This window comes from Delphinapterus leucas, chromosome X (assembly GCF_059928025.1).
Source record: "Delphinapterus leucas isolate spDelLeu-1000000601 "Yukka" chromosome X, BTC_Dleu_Yukka2, whole genome shotgun sequence".
NCBI classification, from domain to species: domain Eukaryota; kingdom Metazoa; phylum Chordata; class Mammalia; order Artiodactyla; family Monodontidae; genus Delphinapterus; species Delphinapterus leucas.
Genome location: NC_143150.1, coordinates 90,458,141 through 90,485,269, shown reverse-complemented (window position 1 = coordinate 90,485,269; position 27,129 = coordinate 90,458,141). Strand labels below are relative to the sequence as shown.

At 37.8% G+C, this 27,129-nt stretch overlaps 1 protein-coding gene across 2 annotated transcripts in view; it reads left to right on the top strand.

The window, feature by feature from the left end:
• The window catches only part of ZNF81 (zinc finger protein 81), a 59,357-nt gene extending 32,608 nt beyond the window's left edge, over window positions 1-26,749 (top strand). Inside the window, exons 2-4 of one of the 2 annotated variants that reach the window (XM_089904984.1) lie at window positions 1,042-1,105; window positions 4,623-4,718; window positions 23,866-26,749. In XM_089904984.1, coding sequence (XP_089761110.1) covers window positions 23,931-25,574 — 1,644 coding nt within the window. In that variant the 5' untranslated portion in view covers window positions 1,042-1,105; window positions 4,623-4,718; window positions 23,866-23,930 and the 3' untranslated portion in view covers window positions 25,575-26,749. The remainder of the gene's footprint in view (window positions 1-1,041; window positions 1,106-4,622; window positions 4,719-23,865) is intronic. The other variant, XM_022563830.2, reaches the window with a different exon arrangement.
• The last annotated feature ends 380 nt before the right edge of the window (window positions 26,750-27,129 follow it).

Here is a 27,129-nt window from a genome sequence, read left to right as displayed (position 1 = left end):
TGAGCGAAAACTCCATTGATCACTTCACTTTTATAAGCCCCTACGCTGTCTGGTGGGCCACAGTGATGTTTTGGGTCTTTTGGAATTAGTGTCAGTTCAGTGCCAAGGTCCAGTGATATCTGGTAAGCCTCATTGTTTTTTTCCCCAACGCACAGGTACCCTGTAAAGGGCTATAGGTCCCTTTAGGGAAGGTTGGGAGAAAGGTTAGTAGTATAAATTTTTGGCAGTGTCATGGGTTCCTTCCTTCAGGGACCCAGCCTCCCCTTCATTCAAAAGTGTTCATTCCGGGCATATAAACTGGCTCAAGTCTGAGAATTGATTGAGGAGCCAGGACTCTGTGTTTTGATGTTTCAAGTTAGACTTCTGTTCACTCGACCTAGGATTCTTCTCCTTGTACAGATCAAGTAAGAATTTAGTAGATTGCCCACCTATTTCTTTTCTAGGGATGTCAGGATCAACTAGCCAACCCTATAGATCTCTGTGAATTGGACTTTTTGTTTGTTTATTTTTTTGGCAGCACAGAAAGTTTGTTTTATTTCTAATGTATATTAAAGACATGTATGCATTTTTTCCTATTTGACAGTAGTATGGTATATGAGAAAGAAGTTTAAATCTTCACCTGGCCACTTGTTGAGTGACTAACTAAGTCTCTTACTAGCTATGTGATTTTGGAATTTTACCTCTCTGAGCCTCAGTTTCCTTATCTAAAGGGACTAAGAGGAGAGTTATTTTCAAGATGAAATGAATGAATTTATCTAAAGTGCCTAGGGCAGTGTCTGGTACATAATGAATACTCAGTATTCTTTTATTTCCCCTTTCCTTGCTCTTAATTTGTTGATATGTCTGTCTGTGAGCAGATGAGCCACTCTGTAACAGGTGTTATATTTAATGCTATTCCTCTATTCTCATATAGTGTTAGAAGGATAGAGAGGTATAGACATATAATACATAAATATATGAGTATGTAGCGTAGTTTCATAAATATCTGAAAACTGTTCTTTGCTAAATGTTCATATACTGTTTTTGTCCTGCTTTTCTTAGACTGTCCTAACTCTGCTGCCTTGAAAGAAGGTTATCTCTTAAATAATGGAACACTAAGATAAAGGTTTGTTTTGAAAGATGTCTGAAGTCTAATGAGTAGGAGAATGAATTAAAACAGTATTATAAAAATGTCTACTCTTATGTGTGAATCGGACTTTTCTGATTACTGCTTTGACCCTGTGGTAACCGCATCCACCTTGCATTTGACAACTCAATGCCTCTGTTTGGCCCCTGCCACCCCAGGATCCAATTACTCCCATTGCATTTAGGTTTCCCAGTTCACTGGCAGAAGTTCCCACTGAAATTTCTGACCTACAGCAAGGAGCTTGCAGCAAAGAGCAATCACAGATTACCCGGGGCCCCTTCACAAATTTATTAGTCACAGTCATCATGACAGGTGTGTCTCTGGACCCTCCCAGTGTGAGTGAGCAGACCTTCCACGATAAATCCACTCTAACATTCCAATCTCCCTAAGCCTTTGGATGCCTTCCTCTGTAGTACACCAAAGTAGTCCTGGCATTTCAGCTGCATTTAGTGTGGGCCATGTTTTGGTCCATGTTTCAACCAACCAGCCAAACACACTGTTTCAGCCCTTCCTAACCCCTCAAGTGGCAACATTACATTCAGAATCTGCTTTAGTGTACACATATCAATAATTTTGGCCTGATCCAACTTTATGTTCTTTCCATTATCCCACACTCTTAATATCCATTTCCACACATATTCCCCAGATTTCTGTCCGTATAGATTGGACAAATCATGCAGTTCTTTTGGAGTATGTCACACCTCCTCGTGGGTCACACTCTGTACCTCACCCTTGGGCCTTGATGAGACTTAAGTCTAGTTATAGGTCTGGAAGCAAAGAAGGGTGGTAGGCATAGGTCCTGAGGGGAGCCAGCAGTACGTTACAAGGCAAGTCCCTCGGGGAGCCCACCGCAGGCCCCTCTGGCAGAGGAGGGTTAAACTTCTCAGTTGAGGGCAAAAGGGCTGCTTCTACTGACAAAGACTCATCTGAATTTAGCAGTTCAGTGTCCTCATATGTCTCCATTCCAGTTTTCAGGATCCCGTTCCTTCCTCATCAATGCTCTCCTTTAACAGCAGACACTCTGTGAAGTTGGGAATTCAATTTGTGTTGTAATTTAGCCACTCACAGGATGAGAGTCTGGGTTTGGTTTTCAGCCATCTCAGCTCTGCAGCTATAGCAGCTAAGGGTTACTTTCAGGACAGACAGAGAAATTTTCAGGTCACTTATGCGATGCATGATCTGGAGAATCAAATCCCTGAGCTCATCCTTTTCTTTCCCCACTTCATCCAGCGCGATTAGGAGTAACCAGGCAATCTTATTATACTTGGAAGTTTGACAAAAATTTCCAAGGTATCAAATACAAGGTTATCCAGAAGCTCACTTCTTACAAGCATTTGATTAGGAGTATCCAGTGTTGATATTTTGCATATCTCTATTGCCATGTTACACCAGGGACTATTAGTGCCCTCCTTACTACTGAAATAGAGTCATTAGTGCTTTTGAATCTAATCAGAATAAGGAGTCAATTCTAGAAATCCCATAACTAATTCATAAAACTCATCCTTGAGATTCTGTTCCTCTAGAGCCACTCTCTATTATGGTTCTGCAGAGAAATAGAACCAATAGGATACAGGTATGTACATATAGAGAGTATACACATACGTGCATGCGCACGTGTGTACATAAATACAGAGTAGGGGGGAGAGATTTATTTTAAGGAACCAGCTCACCCAGTTGTGGGAACTGGCAAGTCTGTAGGGCAGGCCAGCAGGCTGGAAATTCAGGTGAGTTGATGTCGAACTTTTGAGTCTGAAATCCACAGGGCAGGCCACAGACTGCAAACTAGGCAGATTTCTTATGTCGCAGTCCTGAAGCAGAATTCCTTTTTCCACTACCCCGTTTTTTGTTCCCTTTGCTCTCAGCAAGCACCTCAGCTGGTTGTGGTTTTTTACCAAGTGGGATGACCCAAAACTTTATTCCTGAAGGGTCTGGCCCATCAGTAGTGCTGCCTGAGTTGAATTGTTGTAGTTTTCCATTGACTTTAATCACAGGGCATGATAGTATGCCTTATGGGGTCTCCTGTATTCTAGACATACTCTTCTTTACCTCCATCATGATATAGCAGTCCAATTTCCCCTTGGTGGTCAAGATCAACCACCACAGCCAGCACAGTAACTCCCTTCTTTGCCTGTTGATTCAGAGGCATGAAAAGACCAAGATGTCCAGGTGGCAGACTTAACTTCCAGTTCAAGGGAATCATTGTTGTGTCTCTCGGTGGAAGTATTCCTCCCTTTGGAACTAAAACGTGTAGAACAGCAGAGCATAAGGTTGCCGGTACAGGAAGCAAAATTTTTGCTAATGGGTCACTAGTGGTAATACTAAGTGGTGCCACTCCTGGCCCGGGGCTGAGTGGGTGGGGCTACCACCCTCGTGGGCTTGGAGGACAGAGTGTTGTACCAATGAGAATTATTGTGAAGCCTTAAAATCTAATGGAATTTGCCCTGCTAGGTTTCAGACTTGCTTGAGACCTCCCATCCCTTTTTAAATTCTAATTTCTCCCTTTTGGAATGGGAGTATCATCTATCCTCTGCCTGTCCCACCACTGTATTTTGGAAGCAGATAACTCATCTGTTTCCACAGGTTTGCATGGAGAGGAATGTTGTCCCAGAATGACTCATACTCAAGTCTCACCTGTAAGATTTGGATGATTTAGATGATGTGATCTGAGACTCTGAGTTGATGTTTAGATGAGATTTTAGACGTAGGAGTTGATGCTGGGATGATTAAGACTTTGGGGGATACTGGGATGGGGTTAGTGTATTTTGCACATGGGAAGGACATGAATTTTGGGGCATCAGAGGGCCGGCTCTTACGGGTTGAATTGTGTCCCCTCAAAAAAAAATATGTTAAAATCTTAACCCCCAGTACCTCAGAATGTGCCCTTATTTGCAAGTAGTAATCTTTACAGAGGGGATCAAGTTAAGATGAGGTCATTGGTGTGGGCCCTAATTGAGTGGTATCCTTACAAAAAAGGGAAATTAGGGCACTGAAATAGGCACACATACAGGGAAGACAATGAGAAGAGACGCACAGGGAGAAGACATCCATGGGACTGGAGTAAAATGCGTTTACAAGCCAAGGAATGCTAAAGATTTTTGGCAAGCACAAGTGCTAGAAGATGCAAGGAAGGATTCTCCCCTATATCTGCCAGAGAGAACATGACCCTGCTAACACCTTGATTTGAGATTTCTAGCCTCCAGAAATATGAGACAATACCTTCCTATTGTTTTAAGCCACCCAGTTTTCAGTACTTTGTTAGAGCAGCCCTAGGGGAACTAACACAGAACCTCAGAGAGGCTGCTTCCATCCTCAGCTGCTGAGTGCTCTGGGGCATCTGAAGTGTGTGATGGTGTCATCCTTGATTGGTCTGAGATTCTTCAGTCCCTTTGCACCTTTGCGCTTATTACTCTTTTCCCAATGAAATGTGGTCACTTTTCCAAAGAACAAATGGAAAGCAATTAGCTGGACCCCATTTTCTATCATTTCCTGTTAACAGGATGTGAAATTCCCAAGCCAGAGGTCATCTTCAAGTTGGAGCAAGGAGAGGAGCCTTGGACGTTGGAGGAGGAAACCCCACATCAGAGCTGCTCAGGTGAGCGAGTGTGATCCGGGCAGAAGGGAGACATGGAAATACTTGAGGCTGATACTTGTAAAAGGCTATGATTGCTACCCTTTTTTTTTTAACATCTTTATTGGAGTATAATTGCTTTACAATGGTGTGTTAGTTTCTGCTCTACAACAAAGTGAATCAGCTATACATATACATGTATCCCCATATCTCTTCCCTCTTGCATCTCCCTCCCTCCCACCCTCCCTTCCCACCCCTCTAGGTGGTCACAAAGCACCAAACTGATCTCCCTGTGCTATGCGGGTGCTTCCCACTGAAGGTTCAAAACTTTAGAGACTTCTTGAAAATAGATAACATTGGCCTCTCTGGTACCAAATTTCTCTCTCCCTCTATTTCCCTTACTGTTATCAACTGTCTTCTTGGCTTGGCTTTCCTCCAGGAGAATTGCTGCAATATGTATAGTCTCGATCATATGACAGCCTTCCTCAGTATGGATCTGGTTTTCTTGGATATTCTCTCCTTCCATCACATTTTTATGCTTTAGTACCGAAACCCCACTCCCAGGGTCTTAGATCCTTATCATATACATTCAGGTTTTAATGGATTTACCATCTTTGAAGATCAGTTGGTTGCCTCACTCCTGTTCTCCCTGGTGCCCTTTCACCTTCTTCTCCATCTCATTTTCATCTTCTCACTCTAAGATACCAATAAACTGTCATCTACAACCAGCCTCACCTTCTTTTCTCTTTGTAGGTATTGCCTTTAGATTCCTCACTTCTCTCCACCTTCCCTATCTCACGCCTCTCTCCCATCTTCTGGCTTTGTGATCACTGCCACCTAGCATTTTTTCTTTTAAAATCAGCTTTATTAAGGTATAATTTACATACCATAAAATGTATCCATTTTAAGAGTACAGTTTCCTGAGTTTTGACAAAGGTACACACTGATATAACCACCACCCCAATCATGACATATTACATTCCATCACACAGAATGCACCTTCATGCCCCTTGAAGTTAATACTCAACACCACTTCGGCCCCAGGCAACCATTGGCATGCTTTTTGTTATTATAGATTAGATTTGTCTTTATTAGGGTTTCATATAAATGGAATCATACTGTATATACCCTTTGGCGTCTGACTTTATTTGTTCAGCATAATGATTTTGCAATTCATTCATGTTATTGAGTGTATCACTAATTTGTTCCTTTTAAATAGTGAATACTATTCCGTGGTATGACTATACTGTAATTTGTTTATCTCTATACCTGTTGATGACAGGTGGTCATTGTTTGGTTATTATGAATAAAGCTGCAGTGAACATTCTGTTATGTCTTTGTGTGAACATATGTTTACATTTCTCTTGTGTAACTCACCTAGGAGTGGAGTTGCTGGTATAATATAATCAGTGTTTGCTTACCTTTCTTATAATTTCTTATAATTGCCAAACTGTCTTCCAAAGTGGCTGTATTATTATACATTCCTAACAGCAATACATGAGAATTTCTGTTGTTCCAAATCCTCACCAACACTTGCTATCGTCAGTCTCTTTAATCTTTGCTATTATAGTGGATGTATGAGTTTAAGTTGCATTCCTCTGATGAGTAATGATGTTAAGTATCTTTTCATGTGCTTATTGACCATTTGTACATTTTTGTGAGTTGTCGATTCAAATATCTTTCCCATTTTTTATTGGGTTGTTTGTCTTCTTTTTATTGAGTTTTAAGAGCTGTTTATATTTGCCCTATACAACTCCTAAGCCAGATATATGTATCACTGATATTTTGTTCCAATCTGTGCCTTGCAATTTTTTAAAATATTTTTTAACTTTTATTTTATATTGGAGTATAGCCGATTAACAATGCTGTGATAGTTTCAGGTGCACAGCAAAGTGACTCAGCCATACATATACATGTATCCATTCTCCCCCAGCCTCCCCTCCCATCTAGGCTGCCACATAACAATGAGCAGAGTTCCCTGTGCTATACAGTAGGTCCCTGTTGGTTATCCTTTTTAAATATAGCAGCGTATACATGTCAATCCCAAACTCCCTAACTATCCCTTCCCTCCACCCTTCCCCCCACTGGTAACCATAAGTTCATTCTCTAAGTCTGAGTCCGTTTGTGCCTTGCAATTTTATTTTCTTACTGTTGCCTATCAAAAGGCAAATATTTTAATTTTGATGGAGTCTAATTTATCATCTTTTTCAAACTTTTAGTATTTTTTGTGATCTGTTTAAGAAATCTTTGCCTACTACAAGGTCACAAAAATTTTCTCATATTTTCTTCTATAAGTTTTATTATTTTAGCTTTTTCAGTTTAGGTCTATGATCCATTTTGTGTGTTTAATGTAAGGATTGATGTTCATTTTTTTCAATACGACATTCAGTTGTTCTAGAACCATTTCCCACTGAATTTCCTAGGCACATTTATTAAGATCAATTGATTTCATATATGTGAACCTATTTCTGGATTCTCTATTCTGTTCAATTGATCTATATGTCTTTCTGTTTTAAAATGAAGGTTTTATTATTATTTAGGTATGGTGAGGTCAACAGATCCAGAGACAACTGCCATTGAAAATAGTTTGTAACTCACAGTTCTCAAGAGGAGGAGGCATGCCACACCACGTAGGGTCACACCAGGGAGCACCAGGGTCAATCACGAGGTAGAATTTGTGAGGAGGAAGCATGGGCAAGAGACTTTATTGTGATTTTCATGGAAATAATGGGTGAGCCAGAGTAATCAGGCTGGGGAGGTTTAGAATTAGCTAGTTTGAGTAATTTCAGCTGGCTCTGGGGTGTAGGGAGTTGCCTGGTACCCAGCCCTGAGGTGATTTGGGCATGGGGCTAGTGGCTCAACCTGTGAGATCGTGATGAAGGAGATAATTGGTGGATATGGGCTCTGGATTGGTTGTTTTGCATATGAAAGGTACGTTAAAGGGAAGTCATTTACTGCCTCTAGGAAATAACTAGGCCTGGGAGGGGCAGTCTCTCCAGGATCAGCAAGGCATCGGATGCCAGAGCATCAAGAATACAGAGAATAAGAAAATATAGTTAATACAATGTCCTTTTGCCAGACCCATACTTAATTACTGTAGCTTTTATAATGAGTCTTGAAGTCAGGTAGGGTAAGTTCTCCAGCTTGGCTTTTTAAAAAATTACTTTAGCTCTTCTAGGTCATTTGCATTTCCATATAAATTTTATAATCAGTTTGTAATTTTTTTGAAAAAGCTTGCTGGGATTTTGGTATTAATTCTGTAGATCAATTTTAGGAGAACTGACATCTTAATAATATTGAGCCTTTGAATCCATGAATATGGCAACTTCCTACATCTATTTAGACCTTTGATTTCTTTCAGCAATGTTTTATAGCTTTCTGTTTAGAAGTTTTATGTATCCTCCATTAAATTTATCCCTAAGTATTTAATGTTTTTTGATACTATTATAAATGGCATTGTGTTTTTTTTTATTTTCAGGTTGTTCATTGCTAATGTAAATTGCTAGTGATTTATTTTTGTATGTTGACTTTGTATCCTGAGGCATTTCTAAATCCACCTATTAGTTTTCTTGTAGGTTCCTTGGGGTTTTTCATGTAAGTAATCATCATCACTTTAAGGGCACTTTTACTTCTTCCTTTCCGATCTCATGATTTTTATTTCTTTTCCTTTCCTTATTTCACAGTCTAAGACCTTTAGTTTGATGTTGAATAGAAGTGTTGAGCATGGGCATGCTTGCCTTGTTCTGATATTTGGGGCAGGAAGTTCGTACCATGAAGTATGATGTTAGCTGTAGGTTTTTTGAAGCTGCCCTTTATCAGGTTATGTAAGTTCTTCCTAATCCTAGCTTATTGAAGAGGTTTTCTCTTATCATGGTTACATATTGTATTTTGTCAAGTGCTTTTTCTTCATCTTATTAGAGTGATCATATCACTTTTATTTTGTTAATATGTGAATTTATTGATTTTCAAATGTTAAATTGACCTTGCATTTTTGAGATAAATACTAGTTGATTTTGATTTATTACCCTTATTATATCAATGCATTGTTGGATTCTATTTACTGATTTTTTAAAAAATATTGGCATTTTTCATGAGTGATATTGGTTTGTAGTTTTCTTTTGCAATATCTTTGTCAGGTTTCGGTATTAGGGTTATGCTGGCCACAAAAAAATGAGTTGTGAAGTTTTCCCTTCTCTATTATCTGAAATAGTTTGTGTAAGATTGTTACTTTTTTTTACTGTTTCATGGAATTCACCAGTGAAACCATCGGGCTTGGAATTTTCTTGATGAGAAAGTTTTAATAACAAATTCAATTTCTTTAATAGACATAAGGCTATTCAGATTTTCTGTTTCATCTTTTGTCAGACATAGTAAGTTGTATTTTTTAAGGAATTTGTGTATTTCCTTTATGTTGTCTAATTTAATTCTGTTGTGGTCTGAGAAAAGAATATATTTAGCTGTTGATGGGTGTTGTGTACTAATATTGTATATATATATAATTTATAGATTTAAAGTTGGTTGTGTGTTGTTGAGGTCTGTTGCTTTATGGAATTATATTCTACTTGTTCAATCAATTATTTGTAATTATAGGGGATAAAAACTGACAAGGAGATTTTAAAGTTTATATGGATATACAAAGGACCTAGAATAGCCAACACAGTCTTGAGAAAGAAGAAAAAGTATGAAAGATTTACACTACCTAATGTTCAGATTTACTATAAAGCTACAGTAATTCAGACAGTGTAGTATTGGTGTAAGGACAAACAGATATATAAATGGAACAAAAGAGAGTCCAAAAATAGACCCACATGTATATGGACAACTGAGTTTTGAGAAAGGTGCAAATACAATTCAGTGGGAGAAAGGAACATCTTTTGAACAAATTGCACTTGAACAAATGGATATTAGTATCAAATGGAAGGAAAAAACCTTGACCGAAACCTCACACTATATACAAAAATTAACACGAGCCATAGTAGGACTGAATTGTTTCCATTGGACCAACCCATCTAACAGATCAAAACTGTTAATTCTATCCATCTCTTTTTTTTTTTTTTTTTCGGTACACGGGCCTCTCACTGTTGTGGCCTCTCCCATTGCGGAGCACAGGCTCCAGACGCACAGGCTCAGCAGCCATGGCTCACAGGCCTAGCCGCTCCGCGGCATGTGGGATCTTCCCAGACCGGGGCACGAACCCGTGTCCCCTGCATCGGCAGGCGGACTCTCAACCACTGTGCCACCAGGGAAGACCCCAAACTGTTAATTCTGGAAAATATATTTTAAAAACTACTGAAGACACTGGAGAGTGACCAAAAGAACATTTTTCTAGGTCATCATATATTGAGTAATTTTGGATTGTATCTTGAACATTATCAGTGTTATGTTGTAGTAACACTATATTCTGTTACACTGCTCTGCGTTTTTTCATAGTAGGCAGTTAACCAGGTTATACTCAAATCGGAGATGCTGTCTCACCTAAGGTGGATAGCAACTCAGATCTCTGTTCAGACTTCCTCTAACTTCTGACTTCTCTCCAAAATCTGCTTGCTTTTATTCACTCTACCAATACATGTTTTGTTTTGTTTCTCTAGAGCTTACAGTTACTGTCTGTAGAAGAATTTTTGTTTAGGAGGTTACTTCTCCATACTAGAAGTGGAACTCTTACAGTTGATCCTTGTGCATTTACCCTGTATTCTGAGACCTTGCTAATAAATTCACTCATTAATTCTAGTGAGTCTTTTTGTAAATTTCTTATAATTTTCTGTATCCATTGTCATGTCTTTTTATCATTTCCTTTTTAGTCTGCATGCCCTTTATCTTTATTTTATCTTGTTCCCAATCTGAAGGCAAAGTCTTTCAGTCTTTCAGCATTAAGAATATTAGCTGTGGTTTTCCTTAATTTGTGGCAATTTATTTTTATTCCTGGTTTGAAGAGTTTTTAACATGAATGGATATGAGATTTTCAAAATGCTTTTTCTGCATTTATTGATATGAACATTTTATTCTGGTAATGTGATGAATTTCACTGATTTTCAGATGTTAAACTGACCTTGCATTCCCAGGATAAACCTTACTTGATCATGATGTATTATCTTCTTTCATGTATTTCTTGATTCAATTTGCTAGTATTTGGTAAGGGTTTTTATCTCTTATGTTTCTGAGAGATATTAATCTTTAGTTTGGGGGGATTTTTTTCATCTTTGATTTCAGTATCATGTTAATGCTAACCTCATAAAATGAGTTGAAATTCCATGCCTGCTCTGTCTTCTGGAAGAGTTTGTGTAAAATTGCTATATTTGCTAGGATTTTTCAAAGTTCACTCCTCTGTTCGGTGATTTTGTATAAGATTGCTTTAAATTTTATAATTTTTCCTTAAATATATGATAAAATTTACCAGTGAACTCATCTGGGTCTGAAGTTTTCTTTGTGGGATTATTTTTAATTTCAAATTCAGTTTCTTTAATAGATATAGGAATGTTCACATTTTCTATTTCTTCTTGTTTTGATAATTTTTCTTTCAAGGAGTTTGTGCATTTTATCTAAGTTGTCAATATTTGACATTCAGTTGTTTCATAATATTCCTGTATTATCATTTTAATGTCTGTTGTATCTTCAGTAATGTGCCCTCTTTCTCTGAAATTGATAAAATTTCAATTCAACAGGATTACAAAAATATAAATTTGTATGTATTTAATAACATGGCCTCAAAATATATACAGAAAATATGGATTATACTAAAAGGAAAGATAAAATACACAATCATAGTTGGAGATTTTGATATGCCTATCTCAGTAATTGATTTTTATCTGTTTACAGACAAAAGAATCTGTAAAGATGTAGAGGATTTGAACACAATAAACCAGTATGACCTAACTGACATACATAGGTCACTCCATCCCACAACTGTAGATTACACGTTCTTTTCGAGTGCATGTGGCACACTGACCAAAATAGACCCTATTTTGGGACATAAAGCTAATTGCAACAAACTTCTAAGGATTGAAATCATACATTATATGTTCTCTAGTTACTGTTGAAATAAATCAAAACTCTGAACAGAGAGACAATTAGAACATATCCAAATGTTTAGAAAGTAAGCAGCATATATACACATAGCTCGTAAGTCAAAGAAAAAAACACAGTGGAATTAGAAAATATTTTGAGCAGAATGATAATGAAGATATGACACATCAGGGCTTCCCTGGTGGTGCAGTGGTTGAGAGTCCGCCTGCTGATGCAGGGGACACGGGTTCGTGCCCCGATCCGGGAAGATCCCACATGCCACGGAGCAGCTGGGCCCGTGAGCCATGGCCGCTGAGCCTGTGCGTCCGGAGCCTGTGCTCCGCAATGGGAGAGGCCACAACAGTGAGAGGCGCCGCGTACCGCAAAAAAAAAAAAAAAAAAAAAAAAAAAGATATGACACATCAGAACTTGTGGGATGAAGCTGAAGTACCACCCAGATAGAAATTTATTGCTTTCTATCAAGATGGTAGAGTAGGAAAATCCTGAGCTCATCTCCTCCCACAAACACACTTAAATTACAGCTACACAGAGAACAACTAACTATCTCCGAGAATGACATGAAGACTAGCAGAACAGATTTTCTACAACTAAGGATATAAAGAAAAGGCCACATTGAGATATGTAGTAGGGGCAGAGACACAGTCTATTCAGAACCCACACACCCAGTATGATGACCCACAGACCCACAAGCAAGAAGGTATCATAACTGCAGAGGTCCCCCTTGAAAAGTGAGGGGTCCAAGCCCCACGTTGCACTCTCCAGCCCAGGATACCTGCACTAGGAAGACAAGTCCTCCAACATCTGGTTTTGAAAACCAGTGGGGCTTACATCTGGGAAAGCTGGAGGGCTGTCAGAAACTAAGACTCCACTCTTGAAGGGCTCACATACAGACTTACTCTCTCTGAGTCCCATTGCAGAGGTAGCAGCTTGAAAGTGCCTGGGTTATACGAGAATGAGATTCACTGACTAATTTTAGAGCATGTGCCAGAGGGGCAGGGATCTAGTGGAACTTTCTCTAGGGACAGAAGTGCTAGTGCATTTTTTTTTACTCTCCTTCCACCTAGCTGGCCTGGTGCTGGCAGGTACCATTTCTGTCACTCTCCCACTCTCCATTAGCCTCACTAACACCATGCACCCAGTGTTCCTCTAAGGACCCACCCCACTCCACCCAGTGGGCAGTCTCAGCTGGCCCCAGTGCCCCCCCAAAGTGGGTCCTGCTCCAGGAGGCCATTCCACCCTCCAGCATGCTCACAGCAATCATGGCCCAACCACAACAGGTGAGTACATGCAGCCCACACAGAGGATACCCCTGGAGCACCTGGTTCTGGTGACCAGGGGGGATTGTATCACTGGATATTAAGAAGATATTATGATGAACTTTATGCTAAGAAATGTCACAAACAGAAAGAGAAAAATTTTAGTAGTCTTTTTATCTATTAAAGAAGTTTAACCTAGAATTTAAAACCTCTCTCCATTGGTATATTCTTCCTGTCGTTTAAAGAAATAATACCAGTATCGTACAAGTTCCTTTGGAGAACAACAAAAACAAAAAATAATATTTTCCACCTCATTTGATAGTAAATTGAACTATATTAGAATAAAAAATTACTCTTCTTTCAAAGGTATCATCATGGTCAGAATGGTGGTCACCTCTGGAGGTCAGTAATTGACTGGGAAGGACCACAAGGAAACTTCCTGGGATAATTAAAATATTTTATATTTTCATCTAGGTGGTGGTTACATGGGGTATAATATGAAAAAACTCATGAGTTCTACATTTAACATCTGCATTTTACTGTATAGAAATTATACCTCAATAAATGAAGAATTTCTTATGCAGATCATCTTATGAGCCTGTGAGATTACTCCTTGGAGATATTTATATAGGAATGGTATTGCTTGATCATTGGAGTATACATGCTGTACACAAGTGTGCCCATTTCACCACATCTATGCCAGTACTTGGCATTACCCAGATTTCTTATTTTGTGGCCAATCTAATGGATGTAAAGTGGTATTGTGGGATTTTTTCCCCTTTTTAATATCTGTTATCCATTTGGGTTTCCTCTCCTGTGAATTTCTTGTTCCTATTATTTCATCTTGTCTAACCATATAGTTTTTTCTATTCTTGACTTGTACCTAATTTGCTCACTTCCTTTTCCATTGAGCCTTTTCCCCCCACTGAGATGCCACTGGCTATGGATGTTGTTTACTGGCTTCTGGATATTTGTTCCCGTAGTAATTAATTCAAAAGATTCTGAACACTTAAGCTTTTTATTTGTATTCTTAGGAGTTCCATATTGGCACCACTAGTTGCTATATTATAACTGGGCTTTAGTACCACACTTACCTACATATTAGACAATTCCCACAGAATATTCTACTTTATTCATCCTTACTTAGTATGTGAAGAATTGGCATTATCATTGCCCAAATCAGGAATCTTCAACGTTCCAAACTTTGTCAGATTCTGCTGTTTCTTGTTTCTTCCCTCTTAGCTATCTTCTCCTACTCATTACTCTGCAATTCCTTTTTTTTCTTTTCAAAAGAATACTATTTAGATATCCTCTCATCTTAACTCCTAGTATCATCACCTAGAGCAAGTCTGTATTTTCTTATGCTTGGATTACTCTGTTCCTAATGGGATTTGCAGATTCCATTCTTGTTTCTAGTTCATCTTAAATGCCACTGATAGATTTCATTACCTGAGACACTGCATTTCTCTTTGCCATTAGCTTTATGAAGTAAAGCTATTAATATTAAATATTAACTTTTTTGCAGTCCAAATGATTTTATTTTTTTAAATTTATTTTATTGAAGTATAGTTGATTACAACATTGTGTTAATTTATGCTATATAACACAGTGATTCAGTTATACATATATACTTTTTCATATTCTTGTCTATTATAGTTTATCACAGGATATTGAATATAGTTCCCTGTGTCAATTACTCCATGTTATATAATACATGACCAATAGCTCTTCTCTCAGTGCCACCTACAACATGGCCATTTATTTCCAATAAAAGTTGTATCTGTGCAGTTTCCTTAATTCATGCTTTCCTCAGATTTTCACCTTGTCTTTAATGCCTACCAAATATAAAGTTCATCTCTGCATCTAGGCTCTTTATTATTTTGTGCTTTGCCTATCTAGGCAATAGACACTTTCGTTTTGTTTCATCTCAGGTTATCATCTATTACATAAAACTCCCCTTACCCACTCCAAAGTAATTGCTCTTTTCCGTTTCTGTTCCCCCAACACTCAGATGCTTCTGCCCCTAGTAATTTTGAAAGTCCCTGAAAATAAGAGCCTGTATCTTATTTTCATTATCCAAATACTAAGCACAAAGAAAATACCAATATTAACTAATCAAATTTGTGGGGGACAAGAATATGAGTATTTTGCTCTATTTCAGAAGGGTTTTTAAAAGTTCTACTGAGAGGAATTCAATGGAACATAGACTGCAATTGGAAAGTAAAGACAATGGAATCAAATATTTAAAAGTTTACTGTCTATGCATTGTGTTTCTATTTTTAAAACATTTATTTATTTATTTTGGCTGCTATTAGTCTATTAAAATGATTAGCAAAATGAATAGCACATAGGGTGTCTGCTTCTGAGGTTCAGAAAAAAGTCTCACTAGCAATATGATCAGATTAATTTTCAAAATAAAAGACTCAAACTATTTGATGAAGCATACATACATTTTTAAATGGCACAAAAGAAGATGCTAAGCAGGAATGGAGGAAGAGGATATGAACATGTTTTATTTGGGAATAAACTGGACTTTTGTGAGGCATTTTTTTGAGTGGCAAAGAGAATGCCAGCTTGCATTTACAGTTCTTTCTAGACTGATGACTCTCCATTTATGTACTGTTCATTGAATATATGGGCTCAGGAAAGGTGTAGAGAAGCTTTTTATTGCAGGAGCAAATTTTTTACAATGAATATTGGTGCTGGTGATCTAAATATTGTCCAATAGAGCAGGGGGTTAGAAGTTAAGTTCTATTTATGTTAGACATTTTATATACATTTAAGTGTTAAGTAAAGTGAGAAGTGAAGCCACTGCTAAAACCAAGCCTAGGAATCCAGGGCTTAATAACTTACAAATAAAGTAAAGCCAAATGTGTGAGAATAAAATGCAACTTAATAAGAGGAGGGGGCTTCCCTAGTGGCGCAGTGGTTGAGAGTCCGCCTGCCGATGCAGGGGACATGGGCTTGTGCCCCACTCCGGGAAGATCCCACATGCCGTGGAGCGGCTGGGCCCGTGAGCCATGGCTGCTGAGCCTGCGTCTGGAACCTGTGCTCTGCAAAGGGAGAGGCCACAAAAGTGAGAGGCCCGCATACCGCAAAAAAAAAAGAAAAAAAAAGAATAAGAGTAGGAAGAGGCCTTCAAGATCGCGGAGGAGTAAGACGTGGAGATCACCTTCCTCCCCACAAATACATCAGAAGTACATCTACATGTGGAACAACTCCTACAGAACACCTACTGAACGCTGCCAGAAGACCTCAGACTTCCCAAAAGATATATATTATTTTCCTTTTTCCCTTGCGAAAATTCCCTTGCAAGTGTGTATGTGTATGCTTCTTTGTGTGATTTTGGCTGTATAGCTTTGCTTTTCCATTTGTCCTAGGGTTCTGTCTGGTTTTTTTTTTTTTTTTACACTATAGTTTTTAGCACTTGTTATGATTGGTGGATTTGTTTTTTGGTTTGGTTGCTCTCTTCTTTCTTTCTTTTTTTTATTTTTAATTTCTTTTAATTTTTAATAGTTTTTTTAATTTTTTATTTTAATTTCATTTTATTTTTCTCTTTCTTTCTTTTTTCCTCCCTTTTCTTCTGAGCCATTTGGCTGACAGGGTCTCGGTGCTCCGGCAGGGTGTCAGTCCTGTGCCTCTGAGGTGGGAGAGCCGAGTTCAGGACATTGGTCCACCAGAGACCTCCCAGCTCCATGTAATATCAAATGGCGTAAGCTCTCCCAGAGATCGCCATCTCAATGCCAAGACCCAGCTCCACTCAACAACCAGCAAGCTACAGTGCTGGACACCCTATGCCAAACAACTAGCAACACAACCCCACCCATTAGCAGAGAGGCTGCCTAAAATCATAAAAAGGTCACAGACACCCGAAAACAAACCACCAGACAGGGTCCTGCCCACCAGAAAGACAAGATCCAGCCTCATCCACCAGAACATAAGCACCAGTCCCCTCTACCAGGAAGCCTACACAACCCACTGAACCAACCTTAGCCACTGGGGGCACACACCAAAAACAACAGGAACTACGAACCTGCAACCTGTGAAAAGGAGACACCAAACACAGTAAGTTAAGCCAAATGAAAAGACAGAGAAACACACAGCAGACGAAGGAGCAAGGTAAAAACCCACCAGACCAAACAAATGAACAGGAAATAGGCAGTCTACCTGAAAAAGAATTCAGAGTAATGATAGTAACAGTGATTCCAAAATCTTGGAAATAGAATGGAGAAAACACAAAAAACGTTTAACAAGGACCTAGAAGAATTAAAGAGGAAACAGACAATGATGAACAACACAATAAATGAAATTAAAATTTCTCTAGAAGGAATCAATAGCAGAATAACTGAGTCAGAAGAACGGATAAGTGACCTGGAAGATAAAATAGTTGAAATAACTACCACAGAGCAGAATAAAGAAAAAAGAATGAAAAGAATTGAGGACAGTTTCAGAGACCTCTGGGACAACATTAAACACACCAACATTCGAATTATAGGGGGCCCAGAAGAAGAGAAAAAGAAAGGGATGGAGAAAATATTTGAAGAGATTATAGTTGAAAAATTCCCTAATACAGGAAAGGAAATAGTCAATTCCAGGAAGCACAGAGAGTCCCATACAGGATAAATCCAAGGAGAAACACGCCAAGACACATATTAATCAAACTACCAAAAATTAAATACAAAGAAAAAATATTAAAAGCAGCAAGGGAAAAACAACAAATAACATACAAAGGAATCCCCATAAGGTTAACAGCTGATCTTTCAGCAGAAACTCTGCAAGCCAGAAGGGAGTGTCAGACCATGTTTAAAGTGATGACAGGGAAAAACCTACAACCAAGATTACTCTACCCAGCAAGGATCTCATTCAGATTCGATGGAGAAATTAAAACCTTTACAGAGAATTCAGCACCACCAAACCAGCTTTACAACAAATGCTAAAGGAAATTCTCTAGGCAGGAAACACAAGAGAAGGAAAAGACCTACAATAACAAACCCAAAACAATTAAGAAAATGGTAATAGGAACATACCTATCAATAGCTACCTTAAATGTAAATGGATTAAGTGCTCCAACCAAAAGATATACACTGAATGGATACAAAAACAAGACCCATATATATGCTGTCTACAAGAGACCCACTTCAGACCTAGGGACACATACAGACTGAAAGTGAGGGGATGGAAAAAGATATTCCATGCAAATGGAAATCAAAAGAAAGCTGGAATAGCAATTCTCATATCAGACAAAATAAACTTTAAAATAAAGACTGTTACAAGAGAGAAAGAAGAACACTACATAATGATCAAGGGATCAAACCAAGAAGAAGATAGAACAATTGTAAATATTTATGCACCCAACATAGGAGCACCTCAGTACAGAAGGCAAATGCTAACAGCCATAAAAGGAGAAATCGACAGTAACACAATCACAGTAGGGGACTTTAACACCCCACTTTCACCAATGGACAGATCATCCAAAATCAAAATAAATAAGGAAGCACAAGCTTTAAATGATACATTAAACAAGATGGACTTAATTGATATTTATAGGACATTCCATCAAAAAAACAACAGAATACACTTTCTTCTCAAGTGCTCACGGAACATTCTCCAGGATATATCGTCTCTTGAGTCACAAACCAAGCCTTGGTAAATTTCAGAAAATTGATATCGTAACAAGTATCTTTTCTGACCACAACACTATGAGATTAGATATCAATTACAGGGAAAAAATTCTGTAAAAATTACAAACACATGGAGGCTAAACAATACACTACTAAACAACCAAGAGATCACTGAAGAAGTCAAAGAGGAAATCAAAAAAATACCTAGAAACAAATGACAATGAAAACACAACAACCCAAAACCTATGGGATGCAGCAAAAGCAGTTCTAAGAGGGAAGTTTATAGCAATGCAATCCTACCTCAAGAAACAAAAAACATCTCAAATAAACAACCTAACCTTTCACCTAAAGCAATTAGAGAAAGAAGAACAAAAAAACCCTGAAGGTACCAGAAGAAAAGAAATCATAAAGATCAGATCAGAAATAAATGAAAAAGAAAAGAAGGAAACGATAGCAAAGATCAATAAAACTAAAAGCTGGTTCTTTGAGAAGATAAACAAAATTGATAAACTGTTAGCCAGGCTCATCAAGTAAAAAAGGGAGAAGACTCAAATCAATAGTCTTGAAAAAGGAGAAGTAACAACTGACACTGCAGAAATACAAAGGATCATGAGAGATTACTACAAGCAACTATATGCCAATAAAATGGACAAGCTGGAAAAATGGACAAATTATTAGAAAAGCACAACCTTCTGAGACTGAAGCAGGAAGAAATAGAAAATGTAAACAGACCAATCACAAGCACTGAAATTGAGACTGTGATTAAAAATCTTCCAACAAACAAAAGCCCAGGACCAGATGGCTTCACAGGCGAATTCTATCAAACATGTAGAGAAGAGCTAACACCTTACCTTCTCAAACTCTTCCAAAATATAGCAGAGGGAGGAACACTCCCAAACTCATTCTGCGAGGCCACCATCACCCTGATACCAAAACCAGACAAAGATGTCACGAAGAAAGAAAACTACAGGCCAATATCACTGATGAACATACATGCAAATATCCTCAACAAAATACTAGCAAACAGAATCCAACAGCACATTAAAAGGATCATACACCATGATCAAGTGGGGTTTGTCCCAGGAATGCAAGGATTCTTCAATATATGCAAATCAATCAATATGATAAAACATGTGAACAAATTGAAGGAGAAAAACCATATGACCATCTCAATAGATGCAGTAAAAGCTTTCGACAAAATTCAACACCCATTAATGATAAAAACTCTCCAGAAAGTAGACATAGAGGGAACTTACCTCAACATAATAAAGGCTATATATGACAAATCCACAGCCAACATCGTTCTCAATGGTGAAAACTGAAACCATCTCCACTAAGATCAGGAACAAGACAAGGTTGCCCACTCTCCCCACTGTTATTCAACATAGTTTTGGAAGTTTTAGCCACAGCAATCATAGAAGAAAAAGAAATAAAAGGAATCCAAACTGGAAAAGAAGAAGTAAAGCTGTCACTGTTTGCAGATGATATGATACTATACATAGAGCATCCTAAAGACTCTACCAGAAAACTACTACAGCTAATCAATGAATTCAGTAAAGTAGCAGGATACAAAATTAATGCACAAAAACCTCTTGCATTCCTATACACTAATGATGAAAAATCTGAAAGAGAAATTAAGGAAACACTCCCATTTACCATTGCAACAAGAAGAATAAAATACTTAGGAATAAATCTACCTAAAGAGACAAAAGACCTGCATGCAGAAAACTATAAGACACTGATGAAAGAAATTAAAGATGATACAAACAGATGGAGAGATATACCATGTTCTCAGATTGGAAGAGTCAACATTGTGAAAATGACTATACTACCCAAAGCAATGCAATCCGTATCAAACTACCAATGGCATTTTTCACAGAACTAGAACAAAAAATTTCACAATGTGTATGGCAACACCAAAGACCCCAAATAGCCAAAGCAGTCTTGAGAAAGAAAAACAGAGCTGGAGAAATCAGGCTCCCTGACTTCAGACTATACTAAAAAAGCTACAGTAATCAAGACAGTATGGTACTGGCACAAAAACAGAACGATAGATCAATGGAACAGGATAGAAAGCCCAGAGATAAACCCACACAGATATATGGTCACCTTATCTTTGATAAAGTAGGCAAGAATATACAATGGAGAAAAGACAGCCTCTTCAATAAGTGGTGCTGGGAAAACTGGACAACTACATGTAAAAGTATGAAATTAGAAGACTCCCTAACGCCATACACAAAAATAAACTCAAAATGGATTAAAGACCTAAATGTAAGGCCAGACACTATAAAACTCTTAGAGGAAAACATAGGCAGAACACTATATGACATAAATCACAGCAAGATCTTTTTTGACCCACCTCCTAGAGAAATGGAAATAAAAATAAACAACTGAGACCTAATGAAACTTAAAAGCTTTTGCATAGCAAAGGAAACCATAACCAAGACGAAAAGACAACCCTCAGAATGGAAGAAAATATTTGCAAATGAAGCCACTGACAAACGATTAATCTCCAAAATTTACAATCAGCTCATGCAGCTCAATATCAAAAAACCAAACAACCCAATCCAAAAATGGGCAGAATACCTAAATAGACATTTCTCCAAAGAAGATATACAGATTGCCAACAAACACATGAAAGAATGCTCAACATCATTAATCATTAGAGAAATGCAAATCAAAACTACAATGAGATATCATCTCACACTGGTCAGAATGGCCATCATCAAAAAATCTACAAACAATAAATGCTGGAGAGGGTGTGGAGAAAAGGGAACCCTCTTGCACTGTTGGTGGGAATGTAAATTGATACAGACACTATGGAGAACAGTATGGAAGTTCCTTAAAAATCTAAAAATAGAACTACCATACAACCCAGCAGTCCCACTACTGGGCATATATGTGAGAAAACCATAATTCAAAAAGAGTCATGTACCACAATGTTCATTGCAGCTGTATTTACAATAGCCAGGACATGGAAGCAACCTGAGTGTCCATCGACAGGTGAATGGTTAAAGAAGATGTGGCAGATATATACAATGGAATACTACTCCACCGTAAAAAGAAATGAAATTGAGTTATTTGTAGTGAGGTGGATGGACCTAGAGTGTGTCATACAGAGTGAAGCAAGTCAGAAAGAGAAAAACAAATACCGTGTGCTAACACATATATATGGAATCAAAAAAAAGTGGTTCTGACAAACCTAGGGACAGGACAGGAATAAAGACGCAGACATAGAAAATGGACTTGAGAGAATGGAGTTGAGGATACGGGGAGGGGGAAGGGTAAGCTGGAATGAAGTGAGAGAGTGGCATGGACTTATATATACTACCAAATGTAAAATAAATAGCTGGTGGGAAGTAGCTCCATAGCACAGGGAGGTCAGCTCCATGCTTTGTGACCACCTAGAGGGGTGGGATAGGGAGGGTGGGAGGGAGATGCACGAGGGAGGAGATATGGGGATATATGTATATGTATAGCTCATTCACTTTGTTATAAAGCAGAAACAAACACACCCTTGTAAAGCAATTATACTCCAATAACGATGTTAAAAATAAAAAAAAGAATAAGAGGATGAGATTTTATATGGGAGATGTGTTCAGAGTACAGTATCAAAATGACTAACAGGGGAAAACTGGATTTGATGATTCAGAGCATTCTCAGTATCTAAAAACTCTTGCTGGTAAGATAGTGTGTAATTCTTCATTTTACAATTATTATTGAGATTCGCATATGTCTCATGAACTGTACTGGTAATGGAACAATCTGTGATTCCCACTCTGGGCAAGAATAGTATAATAATTGTGTTAAAGATAATTCACAGTAGTAAAGAGAGCATTAGATACAGTGACTTAAATACAGAATTTTATTTCTCTCTTATATAAAGTCTCTAATATCACAGGCCATTGGAAAACCTAGTTGCTCCTGCTTATTTATGAATCCAGGTTCCTTCCACTACTCAACTCCACTGTCTCTTGGATTCTTTGTGGCATCTGCATGTTTGAATCCATGTTGCTGTCAAGTCCAGGTTTTAGTAAGCAAGAGGGTAGAAGAAGGTATAGAGAAAACATGCCTACTGTTTCAATGCTCTGGTTTGAAGGTAGCACCCGTTTTTTTCTCTCACGTTCTGTTTAGAACATTGTCACATGGCCACACCAATTTTCAAAGGAGGTTGAGAAATGTTATATGACTAGGCAGCCATATGCCTGGCTACTACTCTGTTATTGCAAAAGAATGATGAAACAGATTCTAGTGGGCAGCTTTCAGTCTACCACAGTTGGTTTGTCATCTCTCTGATTTTGTACTTCTTGTTAAATATATATAATTTTTGTTTCAAGAAAACAATAACACCTGGATGGAGAGTTGGAGTATAGACATACATTTATTGTTTGTATAGGTCAGGATGGCTGTGATCACAATATTTTTCCTATAGGCATGAATAAATTAATTTTTTCAGTTTTATTGAGATATAATTGACATACAGCATTGTATAAATTTAAAGTGTACAGCATAATGACTGGACATATATATATTGTGAAATGATTGCCACAGTAAATTTAGTTAACATCCATATCATATAGATACAAAAAAGAGAAAGAAAAAATTTTTCCTTGTGATGAGAACTTTTAGGATCTACTCTCTTAGCAAATTTAACTGTTTTTTTATCAGCTTAATTTGATATTGTTGCTAATAAGCAAGAATCAGTGAGATAAGTGAGGATTTAGAATTGAAAGCTAATGAGGACTTAGACTCTGAGTCACCCCTTCAAGCCAAGCTAATGAGGACTTAGACTCTGAGTCACCCCTTCAAGCCTAGGCTCTCCACAGAAATTTCCCCTTTAAACCCTTGTCTGTTTAATCTTCACTTCACCCTACTTGATATCCCCTACCAAAATAGAGCTAGATTGCTTAGCTGAACTCCAATCTCCAATACTGAATATATATATATATATATATATATATATATATAAAATTATTCTGAACTTCACTTTCCTTATCTACAATGGTGAATAATAATACAAAATACCTCATAGGGCTTTTGAAAGGATTAAATGAGTTCATATATATATATTTCTTAGAACAATGCCTGGAACATCATGTCATATAAGAGCTTGGCACATAATAAGTGCTATATATGTATTTTCTGTCATTGTCATCATCATCATCAAATTTACTGGTTTCCCTGTGTTCAATTTGGATTAATTTATGTGTACCTTTTAATCTTCTGCCATCTATTCTTTGTGTCAATTTTACTTTTTCATTCTCTTTTTAGATGAAAAGTTTGGGATTAAGACCTCACAAAAAAGAATTTCTGGAAAAGTTTCATTTCATAGTGAAATGGAGGGTGAAGATACAAGAGATGATTCATTGTATTCCATTTTAGAAGAACTGTGGCACGGTGCTGAACAGATAAAAAGCTATCAGGAAAAACAGAACAAACCTCTGAGTCATGCTGCTTTCATCAATAAGAAAATATTGAATACAGAATGGGATTATGGATATAAAGACAGTGGAAAATTTGTTCATCCAGGCCCAAATCGTATTCCTTCACAGAAAAGATCCCATAAACGTGACTCATTTGGAAAGAGTTTAAAGTATAATTTAGATGTACCTATTCATAATAAAAACAATGCAACAAAGAACTTTGATAAAATTATTGGACACGGTGAAGTTTTCACCCAGAGCTCTTCTTATACTAACCATGAAGATACACATACAGGAGTGAAATTCTGTGACAGCAATCCATGTGGAAAAGTCTTCAGCCTCAAACAAGCACTCAGTCACAATCTGAAATTTCCTGTTGGGGAGAAAGCAAATATGTGTACTGAACTTGGGAAGATCTTCACCCAGAGGTCACACCTCTTTGCACCTCAGAGAATTCATACTATGGAAAAACCTCATGAACTTAGCAAATGTGTGAATGTTTTTACACAGAAGCCACTACTCAGTATATATTTGAGAGTTCATAGAGATGAAAAACTATATATATGTTCTGAGTGTGGGAAGGCGTTCATCCAAAATTCAGAATTAATTATGCATGAGAAAATTCATACTAGAGAAAAACCCTATAAATGTAGTGAATGTGGAAAATCATTTTTCCAAGTGTCATCTCTACTTAGGCATCAGACAACCCATACTGGAGAAAAACTTTATGAATGCAGTGAATGTGGGAAAGGCTTCTCCCTCAACTCAGCCCTCAATGTACATCAGAAAATTCATACTGGAGAGAGACACCACAAGTGCAGTGAGTGTGGGAAAGCCTTTACCCAAAAATCAACGCTCAGAATGCATCAGAGAATTCATACAGGAGAGAGATCCTACATATGTACTGAATGTGGGCAGGCCTTCATCCAAAAGGCACACTTGATTGCACATCAAAGAATTCATACTGGAGAGAAGCCTTATGAATGCAGTGACTGTGGGAAATCTTTCCCTTCTAAGTCACAACTCCAGATGCATAAGCGAATTCACACAGGAGAGAAACCCTATATATGCACTAACTGTGGGAAGGCCTTTACCAACAGGTCAAATCTCAATACTCACCAGAAATCTCATACTGGAGAGAAGTCTTATATATGTGCAGAATGTGGAAAAGCCTTCACAGACAGGTCAAATTTCAATAAACACCAGACAATTCATACTGGAGAGAAACCCTATGTCTGTGCTGATTGTGGGAGGGCCTTCATCCAGAAGTCAGAGTTAATTACACATCAGAGAATCCATACTACAGAGAAGCCTTACAAATGTTCTGACTGTGAGAAATCCTTCTCCAAGAAACCACATCTCAAAGTACATCAGCGAATTCACACAGGAGAGAAACCATATATATGTGCAGAATGTGGGAAAGCCTTCACTGACAGGTCAAATTTCAATAAACACCAGACAATTCATACTGGAGAGAAACCCTATAAATGTAGTGACTGTGGAAAGGGCTTCACTCAGAAATCAGTTCTGAGTATGCATCGCAATATTCATACATGAAAGTAACCCTGTTTCTTGAAAATGAGAAAACCTTATCACAGAAATCAGGTCTAAGTGTGTATTATAAAATTCAACCAAGACCGATCATATATGAATACATTGTATAATAAAAAGAATTCATCAGGCTGTTTCACCTGAGAGGAGAAAAATTATTCGGAAGAGACCCTCTAAGAATGCACTGAATGAAGGGGAACTTCCATATTTTCACAGCCTCACAAAATATAATAGAATTCATACCAGGGAAAATGCTGTCAGTTTGAGGCATTAGGAAAAGCCTTCCTGTACAAAGTATTATATAAGGCAAGTTATTATCAAATTCTTTATAGATGGAGTATGCAAAATTATATAAATGACTGTTTACTGTGTTATATTAAGCAATTTAAAGTGGCAACAAAACAAAAGGTAGGACAACAAAATGATATATTTAATGTGTAGACCTGCTCTCAGTTCTGTAGAGTATTTGCAGCAGAACACATTGCACAATGGGAGGAATAATTGAATTGAAATTTTTTTTTGGATTTAATGTAATTATGTCTATCAAATATGTTTCCTATTGAATATTTTGCTCATGTGAATCCACAGTTTTAAAGTCATTATGGTTTTATATATACACACATCTGCTGATATAATTTTACACGAATACATACATATAATCCTATCATTCATACTGGTTTCCATGACATCGTATTTTTATCTTCCTTCATTGTGGTACAATGCAAAATAGCCACAGATCTCTCCTATCCTTTTATGCACCCCCCTTTGTAATATTACTCTGTTGTTTTTCTTATTAAGAGGTGGAGCTCTCTCTCTACTCCTTGACTCTGAGCTTGGCCATGTGACTTGTTTTGGCCAATGTACATTAACAAAGAGATTCAAGAAGATGCTGGGGAAGTGTGTAAAGCCTGCCTCGAGTCTTACCCTCTCTTGCTGCTCTTTGGAATTCCAAGACCTTCATGTGAAGAAACTCAGATTACTGAGGGATGAGAAGCCACATGGAACAGAGATGAACCAGGCCAGCTGAAGCCCCTTAGACCAAATGCCAGACATGGGAGTGAGGCTTTCATCAACCTGCAGCCCCAGCCACGCCAGCCCACACCAGAAGAGCCACACCAGTTATCCCAGCCAACCTGGAGAATTATGAGATAAATAAAATGATTATTGTTTTAAGCTACTAAGTTTGGGGTAGTCTGTTGCACAGCAAATGCTAAGTAATACCTAAAAGTGTACGCCTACTGGGGATATTGTTTCAAAACATAAGACGTGACATTAGCTTTGGGCCTGGGCAGCAGGCAGAGACTGGAAAAACAATGAGGAAAACTGTTAAGAAAGGCTGGAAAAGATGGGAGTCTGTGTTGTTTAGTAAGGGAAAGAAATAGCAAAACAGTCACCATCCTCTGTGGAAAGATAGAGAATGTACCAAATGAACTTGTGGATCTGGCTAAAGGGATTTCCAACAGAATGTTGGAATTATCAGTTTGCTTCTTTTAGCTGCATGTGATAAGATACAGAAAGAAAAGTATGAACTAAGCAAATAACTGTTCCATTTGTGAGCAGA